Source organism: Oryctolagus cuniculus, chromosome 17 (genome assembly GCF_964237555.1).
Source record: "Oryctolagus cuniculus chromosome 17, mOryCun1.1, whole genome shotgun sequence".
NCBI lineage: Eukaryota > Metazoa > Chordata > Mammalia > Lagomorpha > Leporidae > Oryctolagus > Oryctolagus cuniculus.
In genome coordinates, this window is record NC_091448.1 from 38,741,634 (window position 1) to 38,764,457 (window position 22,824).

The following is a 22,824-nucleotide window of genomic DNA, read 5'->3' on the forward strand; positions in this document are numbered from 1 at the left end:
AAGTGGGGAGTGAACCAGCGGATGGAAAACCTCCCTCCCTTTCCCTCTCTCTGTGTAACTCTAACTTTCAAATAAATAAATAAATATTAAAAAAAAGAGGAGCTTGGCCAGTCCTGCCATTTTCCTGATGACCAATCCTAAGAACAACCCCTGCCCAACCTAAGTCCACAAGAGCTTGGCAGTTCACCCAGCACTGTGACTTTTTTTTCTTTTTAATTTACATTTCATCACATCCCCTCTTGGCCAGACAAGCACGACTTCCCCACTTTTTTAGGTAAGGAAGCTGAAAAAGGTAACTTGGCCAGCTCAAGTCCACAGGCCAGTGGAGGCCAGGGGTGGAGCTCCAGCGTGGAACCTGAGTGTTCTATTTACCAAGGCAATCTGGTTGCCCAGCACTTGGAAGCTTCTACCTCCAGAAGTCCAGACACCTCACTGTCCCCTCCTTGTACCACAGAGGACAGGGCTCCTCCTGCTGTGTCCCTACTCCCTCAACAGCCCTGCCCCCACCAGGAGAACAGGATGTCCTATGAAAGAAAAACCGATATCTTTGACATCTCCAGGTTAATGCTCAAGTACCCATGGCTGGAATATCGAGACAGGACCAAAGGTGAGGCTGGAATGCATAGGAAAGGAGCCAGGGGCGGGGCCCTCAAAGGCAGGCTCCCAACCCAGGCAAGAGACTGGATGAGTTCAACAAACCCCTGGGAAAGGGCAGGCCATGGGAACTTTGATGGGCCTCAAGGTAAATCTCCAGCCCTCATTAAGGGCCACGGCAGCCTCTAAGATAGATAGGACCCCCTCGGGTCTCCCCAGCTTCGTTCTCCTCCACACCTGCACCCTGTTCTCTACCCCAACCTCACACAACCAAGGCTTTGCATGAGCTGTTCCCTGTGCACCATGCCCTCCCCCTTACCTATCTGGCTAAATCCCGAAGACTCAATGTGTGTGAAATCTCTGGAAACCCTGATCACTTCCAAGCCAGGCCAGGTGCCTCTCCCACAGCTGGACCACCAGCACCTGCATCTGTCTTCACATTTGTGCCCCCCACCACCTCCAGTTACTCACCAAGAACCATTCCCATCTCACTAGTCATACCAGCAGTTCTCAAAATGTGGGCCCAGGATCAGCAACAGCAGCATCTCGTTAGCAATGCAAGTTCTCAGACCCCACCCCAGAACTAGGCAATTGGATCATCGTGGGATGAGTCCCAGGTGATCCCAGTACACGCTCAAGGCTGAGAAACTAAAGGACACCAGTGGGTTTTTGGCCTCAGCTGCACTTCACAATCTTCTGGGGCATGCTCTAAAATGCCTATCCCCCTTCCCCACAGACTAGGATTCAGTTAGTCTGAGGTAGGGCCTGGACATACTCAAAGTTCCCCCAAATAATTGCAATTTGTAGCCACGGTTGACAACACCCTGCTTGACCAGTGTTTCTCAGACTTGAGTGTGTGTAGGAATCATCTGCAGATCTCGCTAAACTAAAGCTGCTCAACGCTGCAGGTCTGGGGATGCCCTGAGATTCTGCATCTCTAAACCGCTCCCAGGCTACGACCACACTGGTGATCGGTGGCCCACGTACTAGACAGCAAGGTACCAGGAGACTGTGGGGCAGGAATGGTGCCTTACCCGCAGCTCTGAGCCCTGGTGGAGCACTTGGTGTTAGAACTCACAGAACACCAAATATAACGCGTGACTCCTGCAGCTGCCCTGGCAACCGCTCATTTGTGCTACAGCCACACTGTCACCCTCCCCCCTCTTGTCAGAACTCAGAGAAGCCATGGCTCCTGTCCGCCTGCCCATGTCCTGCTACCAGGTAAGACCCTTCACCTTTGCCACCGTGGGAGCTGGGTCAAAGTGGGCGGGGCGGCACACAGAACTCTGCTGCTCTCCCCAGGCTGCGGCTCACTGTGTGATCTGGGCCGAGTCACTGCTCCTAGGCCAACCCCTGTAGAACTGCTGTGGGACAAAGTAGATGAGGCCTGGGCTAGGCAGGGGCTGCTCATGAATGAGTCATGTTCATTAGTGCTTCGGCAACCCTCACAGTTCAGGTTAAATACATGTGAACGTCAGATAAAGGAGTGGCTTCTTAGCATGAACGTGTCTCAGATACATCATTCTTCATTACCTGCAATCCAAATTTAACCTGACCCCTACCTGGCTGTGTGCGTATTTTCTGCTGAATCTAGCAACCTACCCACTGTGAACCAAGGCTCTGTTTTCTGAAACCATGATCGTCATCTGAGAGCCCTTATTTTGATTTTTTTTCAGTCGCCAAATTGGGAACCATCAGCCTCTTTCCCTTCTGCCCAGAGAGATTAGTTGTAACGGGGGGGGGGGGGGGGGGGGCAGGGGTTGATAAGAGAGGAATCCCAGCCAAAGCCCCAGACCCACCCTGAACCATCCCCTGCACTCAGAGCTGCAATGAGGCGCATGTTTTCCCAACCACACTCTGAAGCTCCCCAGGGCAGGAGAGACAAATGCACCCAGCACATTGCCGGGAACATAGGAGCTGTCGCACGAGCACCTTGCTGGGCACTAGCTTGCCTTTCCCCTACTCTGACTTCACTTCGCCCCACCCAAATAAGCTTTTCAAAGTGCTCTGAAACCCTCAGTTAAGCACACTGGGTTCTCAGCTCCATTTGTGGGCCCCCAACGGCTTCACCACCTGCATCTCTTTTACTACTCAAAACCACCTTGGGAGAACAATCAAGGATTGCCAGCCCTGTTTTACAGATGAGAAAACCGAGGCCTTGGTGGCCACAAGTAGCTAGCCCAAGTCACACAGTGGGTTAGGTGGTAGCTATGACTCCAGGCCACATGAAAGGCTGAAGGGCCCCCCCTCTCTCCCCACCAGCTCCACCCTCCACCCCTTTCCTCACTCCCATCACTCAAGTAAGGGCCTAGGAGAGCCTCTGACTCTTCTGCCACTTGCACCCCCCAGGTGCCGAAGGAAGTGTACCCCCCGAGTCCAGACTGCTGGCGACAGCACTCCCAAAAGCCCAGTGTGATCCCTTACTGCTACTCGGAGACGCCTGAGACTGACATGCACTGGAACATCCTGTATAATCAGCAAGAGGAATGGGAGACCCAGAGGATGTTAGCGAAAATGAGAGACCAGCCGAGGTGTGCCGGGGCTCTGCCCACCTCTGTACTCTCCACACCCACCACAGCTTCTAGAAAAGGGAGGAAGGACAAGGAAGGGGTGGGCCAGGCCAGCCTAGGGGGTGTCACTGAGCCCCCACTTGTCTGTCTCAGGGTTCATCTCTGCGCAGGGTTGAGGCCCCTGACAGGGGTGAGGCTGCAGCCTGAGGAGGGGACCACAGGCGCCTGTGCCATTTCTTTCTCAGGTACCTCCAGCAGGAGACTCACATCCAGAACTTCTATCTCCCCATGAACAAGCTGACTTCAAAAGCTCAGGCAATACCCGAGCCCTTGGAGCCCACCAGGGACCCTCTGAAGTGGCAAAGATTGAAGGTCAGGACCACGGCGGGGGAGGGGAGAGGAGTGGAGGGTATGGGGAGTCTCCCCCACCCCTACCCACCTTGGTGCCCTTACCTTGGGCTCACACTGTCCTTCCGCCGTCAGCACCCGCCTGAAAGTGGAGGTGGAGGAGGAAGGGGACTAGGACTGGATAAGCTGCCTTCAGTTTGAAGCTCTACACTTGTTTTCTTTTCTTCCTTTCCACCGGCTCCTTGGATTGGCAGGAACTCATGAAAAGCCTGAAATCTCCCCAAGAGGATGAACAGCTGTACGCAGCACAGGTGAGAAGCAGCCAGGGTGGAGGAGGGTGGCTTCAGCGAAGAATCAGCTGGGCTGGAAAGTCAAAAGCTGCTTAAAGTGGGTGGTGGGGGCAGAGGTGGTGTTCCAAGTACAAACTCCAGCTGCGTCCAGAGGATGGGCGCTCCTGGAGATGGTGTCTAGGGTCTCTTGCTTCCCCCACCCTGCCCTTCCTGCAGGCTCTAGGGTACTTGGACGTCAGTGACAAGTTTGTCATGGAGGCACTGTGGCAGGTGGTGAGTCTGGGGCTGCAGGAGCTCAGGAAAGGAGGAAAAGGGGTTCTGAGTGTGTAGAGTGGACATGTGACACAGACAGAGTGCCCCAGGGCACCACAGGATAGGTCAGATCCACTGAGGAGAGAGCCACCCGCGGGGAGCGTGCCCTTGGCCCCTTCCAAGGACAGCTTGAAGGAAGGGGGCTGGGGAAGGAGGAATGTGAATGGGAGGTGAGGAGAACTGGAACTGAGTCTCTTCTCCACCTGAACTGAAGCAGTGCCCCCTACATATATGTCAGCTTGCAAGTGAGAGCACACATTATCCACAATCTCATTTAACTTCCAACACTGGAAACAGCTAGTAGTGTCTGTGCTTCGCTACTAGGGAAATGGAAGGTCTCAGAAGCCAAGTGCTTGCCTAAGGCCAACTGCCAAGGTCAGTCCTGCTTCCATTGCACTGTCGGAGTAAAGACAGGTCAGTCTCTAGGCCTCAATTTCCCCTTGTGCTAAAGGGAGATAGCTCTGAGGTGCTCCCTCAACCTCTGCCATTCCATTACCTTTTGGCATATTTCTAACACCTGCCTCTTCATTCAGGCCCAAACTGGTTCAGAGAAAGTGAAGTATGAGGCCTATCGATCCCTGGCCATCCTGGGTGAGTACGACCTCCCCCTGGGTGGGGAAGTGAGGGAGATGAGAAAGTGCAGCCACTTTCTCCCGTGGGTAAGGACAGAGGGAGCTGAGTACACACCACTCCAGCCCAGCCTGTGGCAGGGTCTGGGAACTACCCTAACCACAGTCGGGCAGAGAGAGGAAGTTGGGGTGAAAAGGAGAGAGGAAAAGCTCCTGGAATTGTGTCCATGCTCAGCCAGCTGCTCTGCTGGCCTGGGGGCATGAGCAGCACCTTGGCTCCCAGAACTCGGAACTTCTGTTGGGAGGGCACAGTGGTGTTCACTGGGTCCTTGCAGATAAGAGCCGTCCCCGAGGCTCTGCTCTGACAGAGGGCCCTCCCTACCCAGGCTGTCTGAATAAGCACGTGATCCATGCCCTCATCAAACAGCTGAAGGGGCAAGATGAGGGTCGAAGGATGGAGACTCTGACCGGGCTGCGAGTGGCTCTGAACTCCTGGGCGGCTGTCCCTAAAGACAAGGTGATTGGGAGGACAGCTTGTCACTGGGGCAGGGCTACTGATGGACAAAGCTACTGATGGGTTTGGCTAGGAGTTAGGTCAGGACGAAGGTAACCCAGCTCTCAGCTTTGATAAGGGAAGATAGTGCCCTGTGGAGCACCCCCTGGAGTCAAACAGAAGCATATGCTCAGCCACTTACTACCCAAACCACTTGAAAACAGCCCACTTCCATAGCTCATGCATTTGCTCACCTCAAAGAGAATAATTGCTTCACAGCATTGAGATGACAGCACTTAGTACAATGTCCATGCTCCCTAAATGGTAACCGTCACTCTCACTATCATCCCTAAAATAAAAACAGGACCTTGGTCAGGAGCGGGTGGGGATACTACCCTCAGTTTTCTCCTCTTAAAGGTACTTTTATTTGACCCTATCACTGCCATGTGAAAGAGAATCCATCATTCACTCAGAAAATACGTATTAAATGGCTAACCACGTGCTGGGCACAGCCTTTGTGATCCATCAATGAACTGAACAAGTTCAAGATGCCTGCCCTTGCAGAGCGTGCATGGTGGGGGGAGGGGGACCAATCCATCTAATTATATTCACATAGTGTGTCAGCGGTGCGATGGGGTGTAGCAGGGTGAAGGCGATCAGGAGTGCCAGGTGAGAATGGGGATGGGCTGCAACTGTAAACGAGACAGATGGGGAAGCCCTCACTTAGAAGCTCCGTTTGGAAAAATCATGAAGAAGGTGATGGGGTTGAGCCATACAGATCTCTGAGAGAAGGCATTCAAGACACAACTGCTCCATGGAAAGGCAGAAATGTTCCTGAGAGAGTCAAGGACAGCAGGAAGGCCAGTGTGGCTCAAGTCAGGTTAGAGTAAAAAGAGCAGCAGGAAAGGAGGGCCAAGAAAAGTCATTAACAGATCACACATGGCCTCCTGAACTGTTCTAATTACTTGCACTTCTGTCAATAGAATAAAGAATGATTAGAGGCTTGTTTCTTCTTGTTTGATTTATATATTGATTTGAAATGCAGAGCAAGATCTTCCATCCACTCGTTCACTCCCCAAATGCCTACAACACCCAGTGCTAGGCCAGGATAAAGCAAGGAGCCTGGGACTCCATCCAGGTCTGCCATGTGAGTGGCAGGGACACAAGTACTTGGGTCATCTTCTGCTACTTTCCCAGGTGCTTTAGCAGGGGAGCTGGATCAGAAGCAGAGTAGCAGGGATGTGGGAAGCATTGACTTAGCCTGCTGTGCCACAACACCTGGCTTTGGAACAGAGTAGTAACATGCTCTAACTTATATTTCCAAAGGTTCACCCTGACTACTGCAAAAAGACAGAGGGCAGGGGACCAGGAGTGGAAAACAGGGAGGCCAGCTGGAGGCTATTGAAACAATCCTGCAATGTAATGGTGGCCATGGCCCAGGGTGGTCAGAGTAAACATAAAGCAAAGTGGACATAAAGAAATGACATAAAATACAACTCCTGACCAGATGACTGGGAGCTGTAAAAGACAGTGAGGAAACAAAGACAAAGCCAAGGTTTTGGCCTGGCAGCAGAAAGGAAAATGCTGTTAACAACGAGGGTCAGGAGAACTGCAGATGTAACAGGTCTCGAGGCAACGTCAAAAGCCCAGTTTTGGACAAGCTACGTCTGAAATATCTATTGGAATTCCTAGGGAGATGGCAGGTTAGTGGAAACAACATGGAATTCACGAGAGACATGTGAGCTAAAGAAGAAATTCAGGAGTTACCAACAAACAGCACTTACTGTCACTAAGCTAGATGAGATCACTAAGAAAAGAGCTAAGAATTGAGCTTTGGGGCCCCCCAGTGTTAAGAAATCAGAAAAAGGAGGAGGAACCAGTAAATTCTGAGAAGTACCTAATGAGGTAGAAAGACAACCCAAAGTGAAAATCCAGTGCGAAACAGGCACGTGTACTTAAAAAGTTCATGGGAAATGGTATTAAAAGCTAAGTTTGTTCTGGTGTGAAAAAACTTTCCAAATGTAGTTTTTTCATAATACACGTGTTCCATTTTTGAAGTATGCTCCTCTATCAAGGAAGGCAGATAAATCAATCATGTAATGTACAGATAAATATGTGGATTTAACAACTTAACAGTTATCTTGTGGGGTTGTATGGGAGAAACTCACGGGAGTGAGTAGGAGAGAGACTGGGAGAAAGACACTAGAGACAGCGAGTATGGACAACCTTCCAAGTTTTGCTGGGAAGGGCAGTCATTGACACCAGAGGTAAAGGTTAGAAAAAAAAGAATAACAGCATGCTGAGGGGTAAAATTCAATGGTTAGTCAAAAGATGATTTTTTTTTTCAAACCTTATTTTTTTGAAAGCAGAGTGACAGAGAGAGGAAGAGACAGAGATCGTCCATTTGCTGGTTCATTCTCCAGATGGCTACAACCACCAGGAATGGGCCAGCCTAAAGCCAAGAGCTAGGAAGTCCACCCAGGTCTTCCAAATGGTTAGTAAGGACCCAAGCACTTGGGCCATCTTCTGTTGCCTTCCCAGGCACATTAGTAGGAAGCTGGATCAGAAGCAGGGTAGCCAGGACTCAAACTGTCACTCCAATATGATCTGATATGAAATGCTGGCATTCCAAGTGGCAACTTAAACTGCTATTCCACACTGCTGGTCCCAAAAGTGATAATTTTTGAAGACAGCATGTAGAATTGCCGCAGCAATGTCCATGAATGGGTAAGAGGGAACAAGATCTAATACACAAGTGGAGAGAGACTGGCTTTAGCCAATGATGTCTCCACACCCTTGTAACAAATGGAAAGGAAGAACACATGGGTGGGGACAGGTGTTGGAAGTCAGCTAGAGGTGGCAGTGGGTGCCTAGGGGGCTTCTTTTCTGGCCGCTTTTATTTTCTCAGTGAAGTGAGAAGCAAGGTCAACAGCCAAGAGATGACAGATAAAGAAGTATTAAAGGCTCCATAGGAAAAGGCATGGATTAAGAGGAGAACGGCATGGCCCAGAGAAAAATGCTATGATTGCCAGGCAGCATTAAGGATGTAAACAAGGTTTGTGTTCATACACTCAAAGCATGATTGGTCATTTGTGACTGTGATGTTGATTTTCTCCAGGCGAGTTGGATTAAACCAAGATTACAGTTCTCTCAAGGGAATACAACGAAGTAAGGGGGCATAAAGGAGTTGGGAGTGAGGCAGGGGAATAATCATAACAGGACCATGGAATTTAACTGGGATCAAGAGAGAAAGGGATCAGTGCTGTGGCGTAGCAAGTAAAGCTCCTGCCTGCAGTGCCAGCATCCCATATGGATGCCAGTTCGAGACTCGGCTGTTCCACTTCCCATCTAGCTCTCTGCTGTGGCCTGGGAAAGCAGTAGAAGATGGTCCAAGTCCTTGGGCCCCTGAACCTATGTGGGAGACCCAGAAGAAGCTCCTGGCTCTGAAGAGGTACAGGACCAACCATTGCAGCCAATTGGGGAGTGAACCTGCAAATGGAAGACCTCTTTTTCTCTCTCTCTGTAACTCTGCCTTTCAAATAAATGAATGAATCTTTAAAAAAAAATATGAAGAGCAGTGACAAAGGTGACATATTTGTTTCTGAGTGTGAGGCTTTCATAGCCGAACATCATTGGCCTTGGTAGGTGAGCCAGACAAAGGGAAGTGATGGTCAGAGAGTAGGACTCAGAGATTATGAAGAAGTTGTGGGTCATAATCAGGTCTCTCTATGGCTGACAAGATTATTGTAGGACAGGTGTTGGAGTAATTCTGTTTATTTTTCTAAGTGCCAGGATTTAAGACAGAAGTATTTTTTTTTTTAAGATTTATTTATTTATTTGAAGGATGGAGTTACAGAAAGAGGGAGGTAGAGGCAGCAAGAAGTCTTCCACCTGCTGGTTCACTCCCTGTGGGGAGCAGCCCGGACTGGACTGAGTTACTGGAATTAAGACTTATTCTATGCATCTGCTCTCCCACAATATGGCGCTGGGAGAGGAGAAAACAGCTTCTACGCAGCTGCCTCCAGTTCAACCAATAAACTGTAGGACCTACTCCTGATTGGAGGAGAGCAGCGTACTCGGCGTGTGGGCAGCCGAGTTAGGATTGGCGGAGGAGGACTATAAAGGAGGAGAGAGACGGCATTCACCAGGAACATCTAAGGGGAACACCTGTGCTGCCCCCGAGAGAGCCGGCCGGCGGTGTGCCGCTCCCCTGCGGAAGTGGGGAATGTGGCCAGGGGGAACTGCCCTTCCACGGAGGTGGAAGGGACAGTAGCCAACCCGGGAAGAACCAGCAGCAAACCCGGGGAGGGCCGAGCAGATGAAAGAACAGCGCAGGGTCCTGTGTCGTTCCTCCACGAAGACGGGGAGCGACATAATGGTGCCGTGACTCAGATATGAAGCCTAGGCAGGGTTTAGTGTCATTCCTCCATGAAGAGGGGGAGCGACAACTCCCCAAATGGCTGCAACGGGGGCTGGATCAGGAGTGGAGCAGCCAGGACTCGAACTAGTGCCCATATGGGATGCTGGCACTACAGAGACTTAGCCCACTACACCACAGCGCTGGCCTTGACAGTGGAAATATTAAAGTGATCTATCCACAATATAGTCTTAGAGAGGGGCAGAAATTTGGTGCAGAGGTTAATACTTCACGTGGGATGCCTGGTTTGAGTCCTGGCTTTGCTTCAGATTCCATCATTCTTGCTAATGCACACTATGATGGGCAGCAGGTGACAGCCATGTGGCAGATCTGACTTTGGCCTGACCCATCCCCAAGTAATGTGGATATCTGGGGAGTGAACCAGGAGATGGAAGCGCATGCCTTCTCTCTCTCTCTTTCAAATAAAATAAGATGAAATAAAATGAGAATAATAAATAAAAGCAATCATCCTGTGAAATAATATTTTTTTAAAAAGTGATGGAAAATGAAAATAGAGCCTGGGTGCGACCGAGCAAGTGGTAGCAAAAACAAGGTGAAGTATGTGAAGTCATCTGATGGTCTGAGATTCATTTTAAGAGAAAGAATGGGCTGGAGGCTGTAAAGAATCGCCCTCTTATAAAGTATGAAGTCCAGCTGGAGACCTTCTGTTTTGCCTCCTGTCTTCCTCTCAGAGGACTGAAGTTGGGGATGAAGAAAAGCTGGTGCTTGTGTTGCAGACACTGATGAAGAAGTTGGTAAATGAAGCAGCCCTGGAAGCAGCCCTGTGCTTGGGTTTCCTGAGGCCCTGCAGTGACATGGCCCAAGAGTTCTTGCTGCAGTGCCTATGCCAAGGGCCCAAGACCCAGCGGATGAAGGTGTGAAAGACAGGAGGCTGGGCTCTCAGGAAGCACTGGGAAAACAGGCCAGTGGGGTCAGGACCTTGTCATTGTCATGCCAGAGTGTAGAGCATGGTAGGGCCTTTTCTGTGTTAAGTATGTACATGCATGAACACGGGGTCACACAGACATGTTAAGTGTGCCTGTCTCTGTGTGTATCTGGTTATTATGGGTGTACATGTGTGCATGCACTTGTGTTCTCACTCAAGAGGCAGGACCAAGAACCTGACTTGGTTGCCAAGAGTTCTAGGCCCAGTCCTCAAGTCCACCCAGCCCTCCCAATGCCTCCATGCACACCCTGTACACCTGCTTCACCTTGTCCTGTACAGGCACTTAGGATGCTGGTCAAGATGATGCACGTTCACTCAGCTGCAGTCATCATGTCCATCCTAGAGCAACTGTGTTCTTCCGCTGTCCTTGACGTAAGCTCTGGGCTACTTCGTACCCTTCCCTCCACAGCACCATGACAGGGCTGAGGGACGGGGAAGGGAGTCTATCTCTCATGCCTCTCCAACCCCTGCCCTCAGGACCGCTATGAAGCCACCCAGATGCTCAGGACCATTGGGCTGGAACAGATCCAGGCACAGGGGCTAGAGGAACTCACATTCGACCTTCTCAGGAGGAAGACGCATAACGAACCCTTCCTTGTGAGACAAATACTCCAGAGCCCATGCAGCCCAAACGTGTCTCCTCTCCTCTGGAGATCTGCCCTGGCCCGGCTTCCAACTTAGCATACTTAAAGCACCACATTCACCTTACTCTACTCCTTATTCCGCTAGTGAGCCCATCTGTAAGCCACTGTGCCTCTGCTTGGGCAATTTTCTCAGCTAAAAATGTACCCCCCCCCCTTCTGTAAGGTAAAAACTTGCTTCACACTATTCACTCCCACTGATAAGTAACCACTCAAAATACTATTGCCCTGGCCGGCGCCGCGGCTCACTAGGCTAATCCTCCACCTGCAGCGCCGGCACCCCAGGTTCTAGTCCCGGTTGGGGTGCCAGATTCTGTCCCAGTTGCTCCTCTTCCAGTCCAGCTCTCTACTGTGGCCCGGGAAGGCAGTGCAGGATGGCCCAAGTGCGTGGGCTCTGCACCCGCATGGGAGACCAGGAGGAAGCACCTGGCTCCTGGCTTCGGATCAGCGCAGCACGCTGGCCATAGCAGCCATTTGGGGGGTGAACCAATGGAAGGAAGACCTTTCTGTCTGTCTCTCTCACTGTCTAACTCTGCCTGTCAAAAAAATTAAAAAAAAAAAAATACCATTGCTCCTTCAAGACATGCTCAAATAACAGCTCCTGAGTTTTCCCCAATCAACAATCAGAATCTACTTTGCCTTCTGTGTTCCCCTGCCTTTAATCTTTACTATAGGCACAGCAGGTTAAGCCACCTCTTGGGATGCCCCCATCACATATGGGAGTGCTAGTCTGGGTCCTGGCTTCTCTGCTTCCAATCCAGCTTCCTGCTAATGTGCCTAGGAGGCAGCAGATGATGGTCCAAGTACTTGAATTCCTGCCTTCTGGCTCTTGGCTTCATCTCATGACAAAACCAGGCACAGAACGATTTCTCATAACGTAAATCAGACGTGTCTCGCCTCAGCCTAACATTTGCAGGGACTCCCAGTGCCCTCACAATGGCCTCCATTGTTTCATAACTGATAACCCCTAATTACCCCTGTAGTTTTATATCTCACCAGTCTCCCCTCTGGAGCCACAATGGCTATGCTTAGGACAACCATTTCTCTGAAGAGACCCAGTTTGATCAGCTCATTAAACTAAACTTACTCCAGCTCCCCGTCCTCTCTATACTGCCTCCTGCCTCCAGGCTTCGGTCCATGTTTCTCCTCTGCCTAGTTAACTCCCATTCGCCGTTCAGGTTTCAGCTCAGGCAGCACCTCCTCCTGCAGCCAAGACTGAGCTAAGAGGGTCTCTGATTTGCACCCTAAGCAGTACTGGAATTGCCCACTTATTTGAGCTCCTCCAGGCTCTGTAGCACAATGTCAGTGTTCAGTAAAGGTCTGTGAAGCACTTGGGTATACACCCCTATATTCTGTTTTCCTGCTGTGATCCCTCTGCAGGCTATGAGGCAGGCTGTGGTGGAAACTGTGGAAGAGCTCAGGATGAAGCCCGTGATGATGAACACAGTGGAGGAGTGAGTGGTCTGGGCTGGGAGCTGCCAGGGCCGAAGCCTAGGCCATGGAAAGGGAGCAGAGGGTCGGCAGAGAAACTTGCCCTTGCCACTGGCCAAGTCACTCTTTGAGCTGTAGGCGTTTGTTCCTCTGTAAAAAGAAGCTAATACTGCCCACTTCTACTTGCTGTAGAGCTCAAATTAATATGTTATGAAAGGAACTTTTCAAAGGTAAGTCCTGGATAGATTGGAGTTGTAACCACCATTCAGTGCCTCCTGACTAATAACTGCTTTTCTCCCTCCCAGTCCCTTTCCTAACCCAAGAAATAAGAAAGAGATGAATGAAATTAGCATCAGCCATCAGCATTCTGTGGTGGGCCTGAAGCAAGCAGCCTCCTCCTCACTCCCCATCCCTTTAACCAGACAATATGCTCATTCCCTTCTACACAGGCAACTGATGGACCCTAACGCGACTACACGCCAGGAGGCAATTACTTCTTTGGTAAGGTGGCCTCTGCTTCCCTGACCCTATTCCGACACGTGGAAATTGCAAGAGCAGGCGACTGAGCAGTTTTTGAGGGGGAAGAAAGGGCTGAAAAGTTTGGAGAGGTAGTTCATTTTAGAATTCTAGCCCACCCAGAGTCCAGGGTAACCTTTCCTTTCAGGATTGGGGTGGGTGGAATAAGGGAGACAAACAAGTGTGAGGGGCACTGCTTAGATCTTACAGAAATCATCTTTACTCTTCCTAATCAATTATGGGCATTGGAACTACACACCTGGCCTCAAGCAGCCAGGAAAGGGATGCCTCAGCTGGACAATCCTATTTTCCAGGTCATCACAAAAGGGTGAGAAAGAGAAAGAAGATGGGATGTCTTCCTGGGCTGACAACTCAAGCAATCTCTGCTTACCTCTGCCAGGGAGTCCTGGGGTTCCGCAGCCCACAAGTGTTTCATCTGCTTCTGGACATGCTGGACACAGAAGAGAACCAGGCTGTGAAGAAAAGTGTAAGGCATTCTGGCCACCCCTTCCTCTTCTCTACCCTTCTTCCAAGTCCCTCTCGCCACTTCATCATTTGTTCCTTGTCAGAGGAGGGGAATGAATCCTTGGACACTGCCCTAGCCATAGTGGCCTGTGGCAAAGGCATCCTCTCCCTTGGGTGTCCCCTCCCCTCCCAGTCTGAGCTAAAAGTAAGCTAGCCCCAAGGCTTTTGTTTAAATGCAGCTACAAGAAACACTAGTCCTTTGGTCTTCAACTGATCCCTGGATCCAGAGCAAGCTGAAGAACAAGATTTTCTTAGCATATGAGGCACCTAAGACCAATGTGGAGGCAGCGTTCACAAGGTTCCGCAAGAAGCCCGAGACCCCAGAACAGCTAACTATCCAAGACTTCCGCCTTGCTAGGCTAAGTCCCTTGTTGATTGCAAAGGCCAGCACCAAGATGGACCAAAAGAAAAGGTTGCCTGCCTTCCTGCCCTGTCTCCCACAGGACATGGGCCACAGCCCATAGAGCCCTGACAACCAAAGATGAGGAAACAGCTCCGGAGTCTTTCTGGGACCTCCAAATAGGTCAACTCACTCGGCCTGGTCCCCACGCTCTCCCCAAGGATGCTTCTCAAGCTCCCCCGAGAAAATCCATACTTACCTTCCATGAATAAATGAGTATCACTACACCTCTCTGGATCACTGCTACAGTGCTGTTTGCTGCCTCTGAGGCAGCCCTGGGACACAGGTCTCCTCACAGCTGGTTGAGTGTTACTTCCCCGGAGCCACAAGTCCTTCCTCCTCAGGAAAGACAGGCGGGCTGGATGGCCAGTCTGCCTCCCTAAATAATGTCTGTGCCCAGTATTTGATGACATAGCTATAGAGCTGCGCCTCTGCTGAGAGGGGGTGGCTCAGAGACAACTGGCAGAAACTGCTGGAAAGCTTGGGCCATTTTCTCTTACTGACTGTCCCCTCACCCTCCCACATCAGTAGTCAGTGGACAATTCAGCTTCAGTCTGAGCCAGTCCTCCTCCCCACTGCCTGCTGTCTACCTCAGGGTTGTTCCCTTTGAGAGACAATTACTCTAAAATGGGCTTAGTTCTCCCTTATTTCTGCAGAGCTTTGCTTCTTACCAATAGGACCGCCCACAACAATCTCAACAGCCTACAACCTCCATTAAGAAAGAAAAAAACAAACATGGGAGTCAACACAAAGCTGAAATCTAGGATTAATCCTAAAGTCCATCACTTCTGTGGTTTTTCACTTTGGACAAGTTACTTAACCTTTTTGATTCTGTTTCTTCCCCTACAAAATGAAGAGGATGATGCCCGTGACATCAGTGTTCCTGTGAGGATTATAAAGCCTAACAGTGCATGGTATTACACAGTAAACACTCACATACGAACTCTGCTCTCCTTTCCTGTCTTCAGTGGTATCATGAGCCTGTGACACCACCCTCACTGACTCCCCCACCCTACTGAAGTGACTGAATGGGAGGTCAAGTTCTTCCCATCAAGCAAAGGCCAAGCAGATGCTCCCTTTACTCAACCACACCCCAAGCTCCAGAGCACACATTCTGAATCCAGCGGTTGCGTGCCATGCAGATTTATCTCCCAACCTGCCCTACCACTTCTTGATTCATGTTTTGCCTCAGAGTTTTACATAAAAAATAAAAGGGTGGTTTTGTTATTATAGAGTATAAGCACCATTGCCAAAGGAACCCTCTAGAAGTGTGGTACAAAAGTCCAGAAATAGGAACAATGTTCTTCCTCTCTTGCCTGTTTTGTAGCCTTGAGCCCAACAGCAACATAACTCAAATTCCCCTGGTCTCAAGAGCTGGAGGTAAAAACATGGCCTTACTAACTACATTAATTCAGGCTCTCAACTTCTGCAAAATCCTGTTCATGGCTCCCCAACCCTTCCTCTATTTTCTAGGTGTCCTCAGATCTTATTCTTTAGCCAGATACAAGCAGACTCAAGACTGCAGTGAGCACAGAGGTCCTCACAGAACACCCACCATCTGGTACATCACCAGAATTCCAGAACCTTCCCAGTACCAAAGGTCACAAGACTAAAAACTCAGATGCATACCTCATCCAAGGAGTGGCCAACTTCTCTCAAGAGAAGATGCCCTCCTATCTCAACCATCAGGATCTACCGAAACTGATTCTTAGATGCCATCCAAAACATTAGCCCCTCTTCTCTCCCCTCTGCCCCAAACCTTTCTAATGGAATCTCTGGATGCTCCTTCCAAAGGCAAACAAAAGCATCTCTGTCCTCTACTTCTTCCCTTACTGTTCTCCTCTCGGCTGTAACTGAACTCTGACTCGCATTCCTGAAATCTCTCAGATGTTGCTCATTCTCCTAGATTCCCTCCAGCAGTCACCACTGTCCTGAACTTTTATATAAAAAATCAGTGTTTCTTCTGATGGCCCTGCTCTCCAACCAGCTCTGCAACCCTCTGGTCCTCTTCTCTATTTCCTCGCATAAATTGCCTGGACCTTAGTCTCGTCACCTCCATGAGGGCATCCCTTTGGACAGTCACCGGACACCCCAGGCCCTCCACCCTTGATCTCAACTAAAGACTTCTCCTTTCCCTTCACTTCAAGCTGCCCACTCCCAGGGCCACATCTAACCCATCACCCTCGGAAATTGCTCCATCTCCAAAATCTTAAACATCCCACCTTCTGATTCAAACCTTCTGTCTAGCTCTTATCCCCACAGCAAGTTCTTTGAATCTTATCAATAGTAAAACTCTTGACTTTCCCACAATCTCCCTTTTACTCTTTTACTTGTTTTCTTCCTACTCAGCCTGGACCCCATCCATCAACCATATCCTCACTGTTCTCTCACCTCCAGGCATCACCTCTGATCTATTAAACCCCTACCCTAAATTGCCTGTTCCTACAACCGCATTGCTGATCAAAGCTGGAGAATAACCACACTATCTATACAAACTGGTATCCCCAAATACCTGCCTCTTACCTTATCTGAGCCCTTATTGTTGCCTGGCAATGTTACAGGTCCCTAGCCTCAATCTCCCCTATTCCTCTAATGGTTATTTCAGGCCTTCTCTTCTATCTTCATATCCTCTACAGTTTCTTAAAACTCTACCCTATTGGCCGGCGCCGCGGCTCAATAGGCTAATCCTCCACCTAGTGGCGCCGGCACACCAGGTTCTAGTCCCGGTCGGGGCACCAGATTCTGTCCTGGTTGCCCCTCTTCCAGGCCAGCTCTCTGCTATGGCCTGGGAGTGCAGTGGAGGATGGCCCAAGTGCTTGGGTCCTGCACCCCATGGGAGACCAGGAGAAGCACCTGGCTCCTGCCTTCGGGTCAGCGCAGTGCGCCGGCCGCAGCATGCCAGCTGCGGCGGCCATTGGAGGGTGAACCAACGGCAAAGGAAGACCCCTCTCTCTCTCACTGTCCACTCTGCCTGTCAAAAAAAAAAAAAAAAAAAAAAAAAAAAAAACCTCTACCCTATTACATCCTCCAATTTTCAGTAGATCAGGATACATTCATATGGGGTAGGGGGAGGGGGGGAAAGGCATCAGATGGAATTCCCTCAACTTTCTGCCACTTCAGCTATAAACATCCTTGTTTAAAGCAGTTAAAAGAGCACAGCTGTAAGGCCAGAGGTCTGGGTTAAAATTCTGGCTCTGCTACATACTAGAAATGTGATGTTGGGCAAGTGGCTTAACCTCTCAGTGCCTCTGGTCCTCACTGTACCCTCAGGAAAGCCCCTGCAATGACAAAACATTTACACCAACCACCTCCCCCCATGAAATGTGCCCTAAACCTCCTGGTTTCAGGATTGTTCTGAGTTAAATGAGTTAATACAGAGTGCTTCCAACAGCACACAGCACATAGTAAGTCCCCAGTAAATGCTAGTCATTCATTACTGTTATCAGCAACTTCATCTATCCTTACCTGCAACTGCATGGCAAGAAACTTTTTATTATGACAGAGTTAGACAGTGAGAGACAGAGAGAAAGGTCTTCCTTCCTTTGGTTCACCCCCCAAATGGCTGCCACGGCCGGAACTGTGCTGATCCGAAGCTGGGAGCCAGGTGTTTCCTCCCGGTCTCCCATGCAGGTACAGCGGCCCAAGCACTTGAGCCATCCTGCACTGCCTTCCTCGGCCACAGCAGAGAGCTGGACTGGAAGAGGAGCAACGAGGACTAGAACCCGGTGTCCATGTGGGATGCCAGCACCACAGGCGGAGGATTCACCATTCTTCTAACGCAAATGCTCCCATTCCTTCAAGGAATGCAAACATCAACTATTCCCATTTCATTGAAAGCAGTGGGTAAACAATTTTAAACCTACTTCAAAAATAACCTCCCATAAATCTCTTATCACATCTCTAACCAACCCTCATAATCAAGATTCTTAAAACAGTTGTCTACATTACCTGTTTCCATTTCTCCAATTTCCATTATTCATTATCCCAGTTCAATTTGAGGTCAGAATTAAATTCTCTACTAAAACTGCTTTTTCTAAGATGGTGTTCTCCACAAAGGGCAGTATGTTCTCCACGGGACATCTGGGAATGTCTGGAGACACTCTTGGTTGTCACAACTTGAAAGCAAGGTTTGCAACTGCATTTAATGATGAGAGCCCAGGGACGCTGCTAAGCACCCTGTAATGCACAGGGCAGCAGCTCCAAAAAAAGTATCCAACCCAAAATGTCTGTAGTACCAAGGCTGAGAAACTCTGCTCTAAAATGACTACAAGGGCTGGCACTGTGGCATAACGGGTAAAGCTACCACTTGCAGTGCTGGAATCCCATATGGGTGCTGGTTCAGTCCGGGCTGCTCCACTTCCAATGCAGCTCTCTGCGATGGACTGGGAAAGCAATGCAAGATGGCTCAAGTGCCTGGGCTCCTGCACCCGCATGGCAGACCCAGAGGAAGCTTCTGGCTCCTGGCTTCGGATTGGCACAGCTCTGGCCATTGCGGCCATTTGGGGAGTGAACCAGCAGATGGAAGACCTCTCCCTACCTCTACCTCTGTAACTCTGCCTTTCAAATAAAATAAATCTTTTTAAAAATGATTTACAATTTCCTTATTGCTAAATGTGATGACTGCTTGCTATCCTTTACATGACTTGCCCTGGCTTGCAAGCTTGAGACCATTAGCTTCCCATTCTTGGAATTCCCTCTTCCCTTGGATTCCACTGGCCACATATCGCCAGTCTGTTTCAGGATCCTCTTTTGTTCATCTCAGGTTCTATACCAGGCTCTTCTCTCTCCACTTAATGTCTCCCAAAGTAGCATCACCTGGGGCTCCTGTTTTTAAATTGCCCAGGCCTCCTTCACAGATTTGTTTTGGAATGATTAGACGTCCTTCCTAATTCTGGTATACCGCTACGATGGAAAACTACTCATATCCCACATCATCACTTCTATTCCCATATGTTAATAACTCTCAAATCTCTAATAGATGCATTCAGAAAATATCCACCAAGTCCCTACTCTGTGCCTGACACTGTTCTAGACACTGGAATAAAACAGCCAACAGTTAACATTCCCTATTCTCCTAAAGCTTACATTCCAATGAGGGAAATTAAAAACCACACACACACAAAAACAGTGGTAAGTACTGTCAAGCCATCACGTGAAGACATCACAAGAAGTGACTTGAAAACAAAAGAAGATATAAAGTTAATTCAGACTAGGCAGCTAGGGAAAACCTGGGGAGAACAAAGGGTAGAATTTGATCCAAAATTACAGCAACTGAATCAGCCAGGCAAATATCCAAGGAAAGATAATCCTAGACAAAAAATAGTGTCTAGTGCATGGGGCCAGCACTGTGGCATAGCAGGTAAAGCTGCTGCCTGCAGTGCCAGCATCCCATACACGCGCAGGTTCCAGTCCAGGCTGCTCCACTTCCAATCCAGCTCTCTGTTATGGCATAGGAAAGCAGTAGAGGATGGCCCAAGACCTTGGGCCCCTGCACCATGGCTCCTGGCTTCAGATCAGCAAAGCTCTGGCCGTTGCAGCCATCTAAGTGAACGGTGGGATGGAAGACCTCGCCCTCTCCCTCTCTGTAACTCTGCCTTTCAAATAAATAAATCTTAAAAAGATACTAAAGCAGAAGCATATTTGGTACTATCTATTATTATGACCAATGCAGCTGCAGCAAGGTTAAGTATGGATAAGTGTTACAAAATGAGGTAGGAGAGCCAGATCTTAAAGGGTTTTCTAAGTCAGGGGAAGGAATTTATAATCAACATGTAGTCACTGCAAGGGTTTAAAACATGATCTATGTCTGGCTTGTATCTTGACACTATCATTTGACTATTATGTTTTTGTTTTGTTTTTGTGTGTTTTTGTTTTTGACAGGCAGAGTTAGACAGTGAGAGAGAGACAGAGAGAAAGGTCTTCCTTCCGTTGGTGCACTCCCTAAATGGCTGCTACGGCCGGCGCACCGCATTGATCCGAAGCCAGGAGCCAGGTGCTTCCTCCTGGTCTCCCATGCGAGTGCAGGGCCCAAGCACTTGGACCATCCTCCACCGCCTTCCCAGGCCACAGCAGAGAGCTGGCCTGGAAGAGGAGCAACCGGGACAGAACTGGCACCCCAACCGGGACTAGAAGCTGGAGTACCAGTGCCGCAGGCGGAGGATTAGCCTAGTGAACTGCAGTGCCAGCCGACTATTATGTTAAAAATAGATTTTGGAGTGTAAGACTATAGGCAGACTCTTTTTTTTTTTTTAAGATTTATTTATTTGAAAGTAAGAGTTACACAGAGAGGAGAGGCAGAGAGAAAGAGAGGTCATCCATCCGATGATTCATTCCCCAGTTGGCTGCAACAGCTGGAACTGCGCCGATCTCAAGGCAGGAGCCAGGAGCTTCTTCCAGGTCTCCCACATGGGTGCAGGGGTCCAAGTACTTGGGCCATCTTCTACTGCTATCCCAGGCCATAGCAGAGAGCTGGATAGGAGGAAGTGGAGCACCCAGGACTAGAACTGGCACCCATATGGGATGCCTGCGCTTCAGGCCAAGGCGTTAACCCAATGCACCACAGCGCCGGGCCATGTAGGCAGACTTTTGAAGTCAGCTATTCCAATTGTCCAAAAGAGATTACTTTAACTCATGTAAGATTGTAACCAAGAATATGAAGATGACTTCAAGATAGACTTCAGGGTTAGAATTAACAGAATCTGCAGGGGCTAGCGCCAGGGCTCACTTGGTTAATCCTCCGCCTGCAGCGCTGGCATCCCATATGGGTCCGGGTTCTAGTCCCGGTTGCTCCTCTTCCAGTTCAGCTCTCTGCTGTGGCCCAGGAGGGAAGTGGAGGATGGCCCAAGTGCTTGGGTCCCTGCACCCGCATGGGAGACTGGGAGAAAGCACCTGGCTCCCAGGTTCGGACTAGCACAGTTCCAGCCGTGGCGGCCATTTGGGGGTGAACCAATAGAATTAAGACCTCTCTGTCTAACTCTGTCAAATTAAAAAAAAAAAAATCTGCAGGCACCAGACAAACAAAATTCTAACTTTTCAATCTGGTATGATCGAGACAGATGGTGAAGGCATTCAGTGATGTTAGAAGACAGACTTGGCAAAGATCCAAGTTCTATTCAAGGGCAGGCTTACCTTAGCATTTAAGGTATCAGTTAAGATGCCCTTATCCCATGTGAGTGTCTGGGTTTGATACCTTGTTCTGTTTCCTGATTCCAGCTTCCTGCCATTGCAGACTTTATGAAGCAGAAGTGATGGCTTAAGTAACTTGATGCCTGGCTCTAAGCTTTGGCTCAACAAAGGCCTCTAGGGAGCTCCTAATCTGGTCTGCACATCCAGTTGGCCAATTGGATAGCTTTATTGGGAAGTTTCATGAGTGCCCATAACTCAACATATACCAAACTGAGTTCACTGCTATCTTGCCCACAGAACTGTTCCTTTCCCAGCAATTCCTATTTCAATAAAAAGCACATGTACCCAATTACACAGGCCAGAAATATCACTCAAATCCATTTAGTTACTTCCTTGCCTGGCCCATCACTATCTGAGCTCAGGCCACTTGGCTTACCATTCTGTCTCCAGTCCAGCCTTACCATAAGCCAGCCACAATCATCTTTCAGTTGGTGTCACTTAAATCAGATGTTGCCATTCCTGTTTACAATATCTGAATGATTCCCTGTCTGGAAACAAGTGAAAAATGCAGCCCAAGCGCCTAATCACAGGGCTTATTAACTGCCTATTCTTTTGTATGCCCACCATTGAACTCTTTCCCTCCAGTCACAAAGAACCACATAAAATTTGAAAGCAGAACCTGTTCCTGACTCTGTCTAGTTCATAACTCCTGATTTGGTTATGTCATTATAGCTTCCTGATAGTTATTCCCTAAACTTAACCTCTTTACATGGACAATTCCTATTCTTCCCTGCAGACTCACCAACGCTTTACTGCTCCCACAAGATTGCATTAAAAAAAAAGTGTCTTTTTTTATTTTTAAAAGATTTCTGTGTTTATTTGAAAGGCAGAGTTACAGAGAAGACAGAGACTCTTCCATCCGCTAGTTCATTCCCCAGATGGCTGCAATGAGCCAGGGATGGTCCAGGCCAAAGCCAGAACTCCATCAGGGTATCACATGTGGATGGCAAGGGCCCACGTACCTGAACCATCATCTGCTGCTTTCGCAGGCACATTAGCAGGGAGCTGGTTTGGAGGCAGAGCAGTCAGGACTAGAAATGGTGCCCATATGGAATGCCAGTGTCACAGTTAACAGCTTAACCCACTGCACCACAACACCAGTCCCAGTGTCCTTCAATCAGTCATCAAAGCACCTTATATTGGGGGTAGGCATTTGGCACAGTGGCAAAACTGCCTAGATTACCCACATCCCATATCAGGTGCCTGGTTCAAGTCCCAGCTACTGTGCTTCCAATATAGCTTCCTACTACCATGTACCACGTGGGAGGCAGCAGATGATGGCTCAGGACTTGCATCCCTGCCACACATGGGGGAGACCTGGATTGAGTTCCAGACTCCTGGCTTTGAACTGGCCCAGCCCTGGCTGTTGTGGGTATTTGGAGAGTGATCCAGTAGATGGAAAATTTCTCTCTCTGCCCTTCAAATAAAAATGAAATTAATTCATTAAAAAAAACCTTGTACTTATCTTTATTGTAGCACTTATCAAGACTGCTATTTCACCAGCAACATATCCAGCATTCTATTCTAAATATAAGGATCAATGAATATTACTGAAAGTTAACAGTTTACTCAAGTAGAATTCAGTTCCTCATTCTTTAGGGTTAGAGTCTGCTAGGATTGAGTTCTTAGTGTGACAAAGCAATGCAC

General features: G+C 49.1%; 1 protein-coding gene across 9 annotated transcripts; it reads left to right on the forward strand.

The window, feature by feature from the left end:
• Nucleotides 1-407: 407 nt before the first annotated feature.
• Nucleotides 408-19,594, forward strand: HEATR9 (HEAT repeat containing 9). Of its 9 annotated transcripts, none has more exons than XR_011383566.1 (16): nt 408-607; nt 1,766-1,815; nt 2,944-3,125; nt 3,350-3,476; nt 3,707-3,763; nt 3,959-4,015; nt 4,379-4,429; nt 4,588-4,645; nt 5,010-5,140; nt 10,226-10,408; nt 10,759-10,851; nt 10,957-11,076; nt 12,501-12,574; nt 13,001-13,052; nt 13,382-13,554; nt 13,772-13,833. XR_011383566.1 is itself a non-coding variant. In XM_051824665.2 (16 exons), the coding sequence occupies exons 1-16, from the start codon at nt 520-522 to the stop codon at nt 14,054-14,056; spliced, it is 1,695 nt and encodes a 564-aa protein (XP_051680625.1). In that variant the 5' UTR covers nt 408-519; the 3' UTR covers nt 14,057-19,594. The 9 variants fall into 9 exon arrangements, 8 of the variants coding, with proteins under 8 accessions (XP_051680625.1, XP_051680626.1, XP_051680628.1 ...); XM_051824665.2 differs by having other exon boundaries at nt 13,468-13,554; nt 13,772-19,594; XM_051824666.2 differs by having other exon boundaries at nt 10,271-10,408; nt 13,468-13,554; nt 13,772-19,594.
• Nucleotides 19,595-22,824: the final 3,230 nt, after the last annotated feature.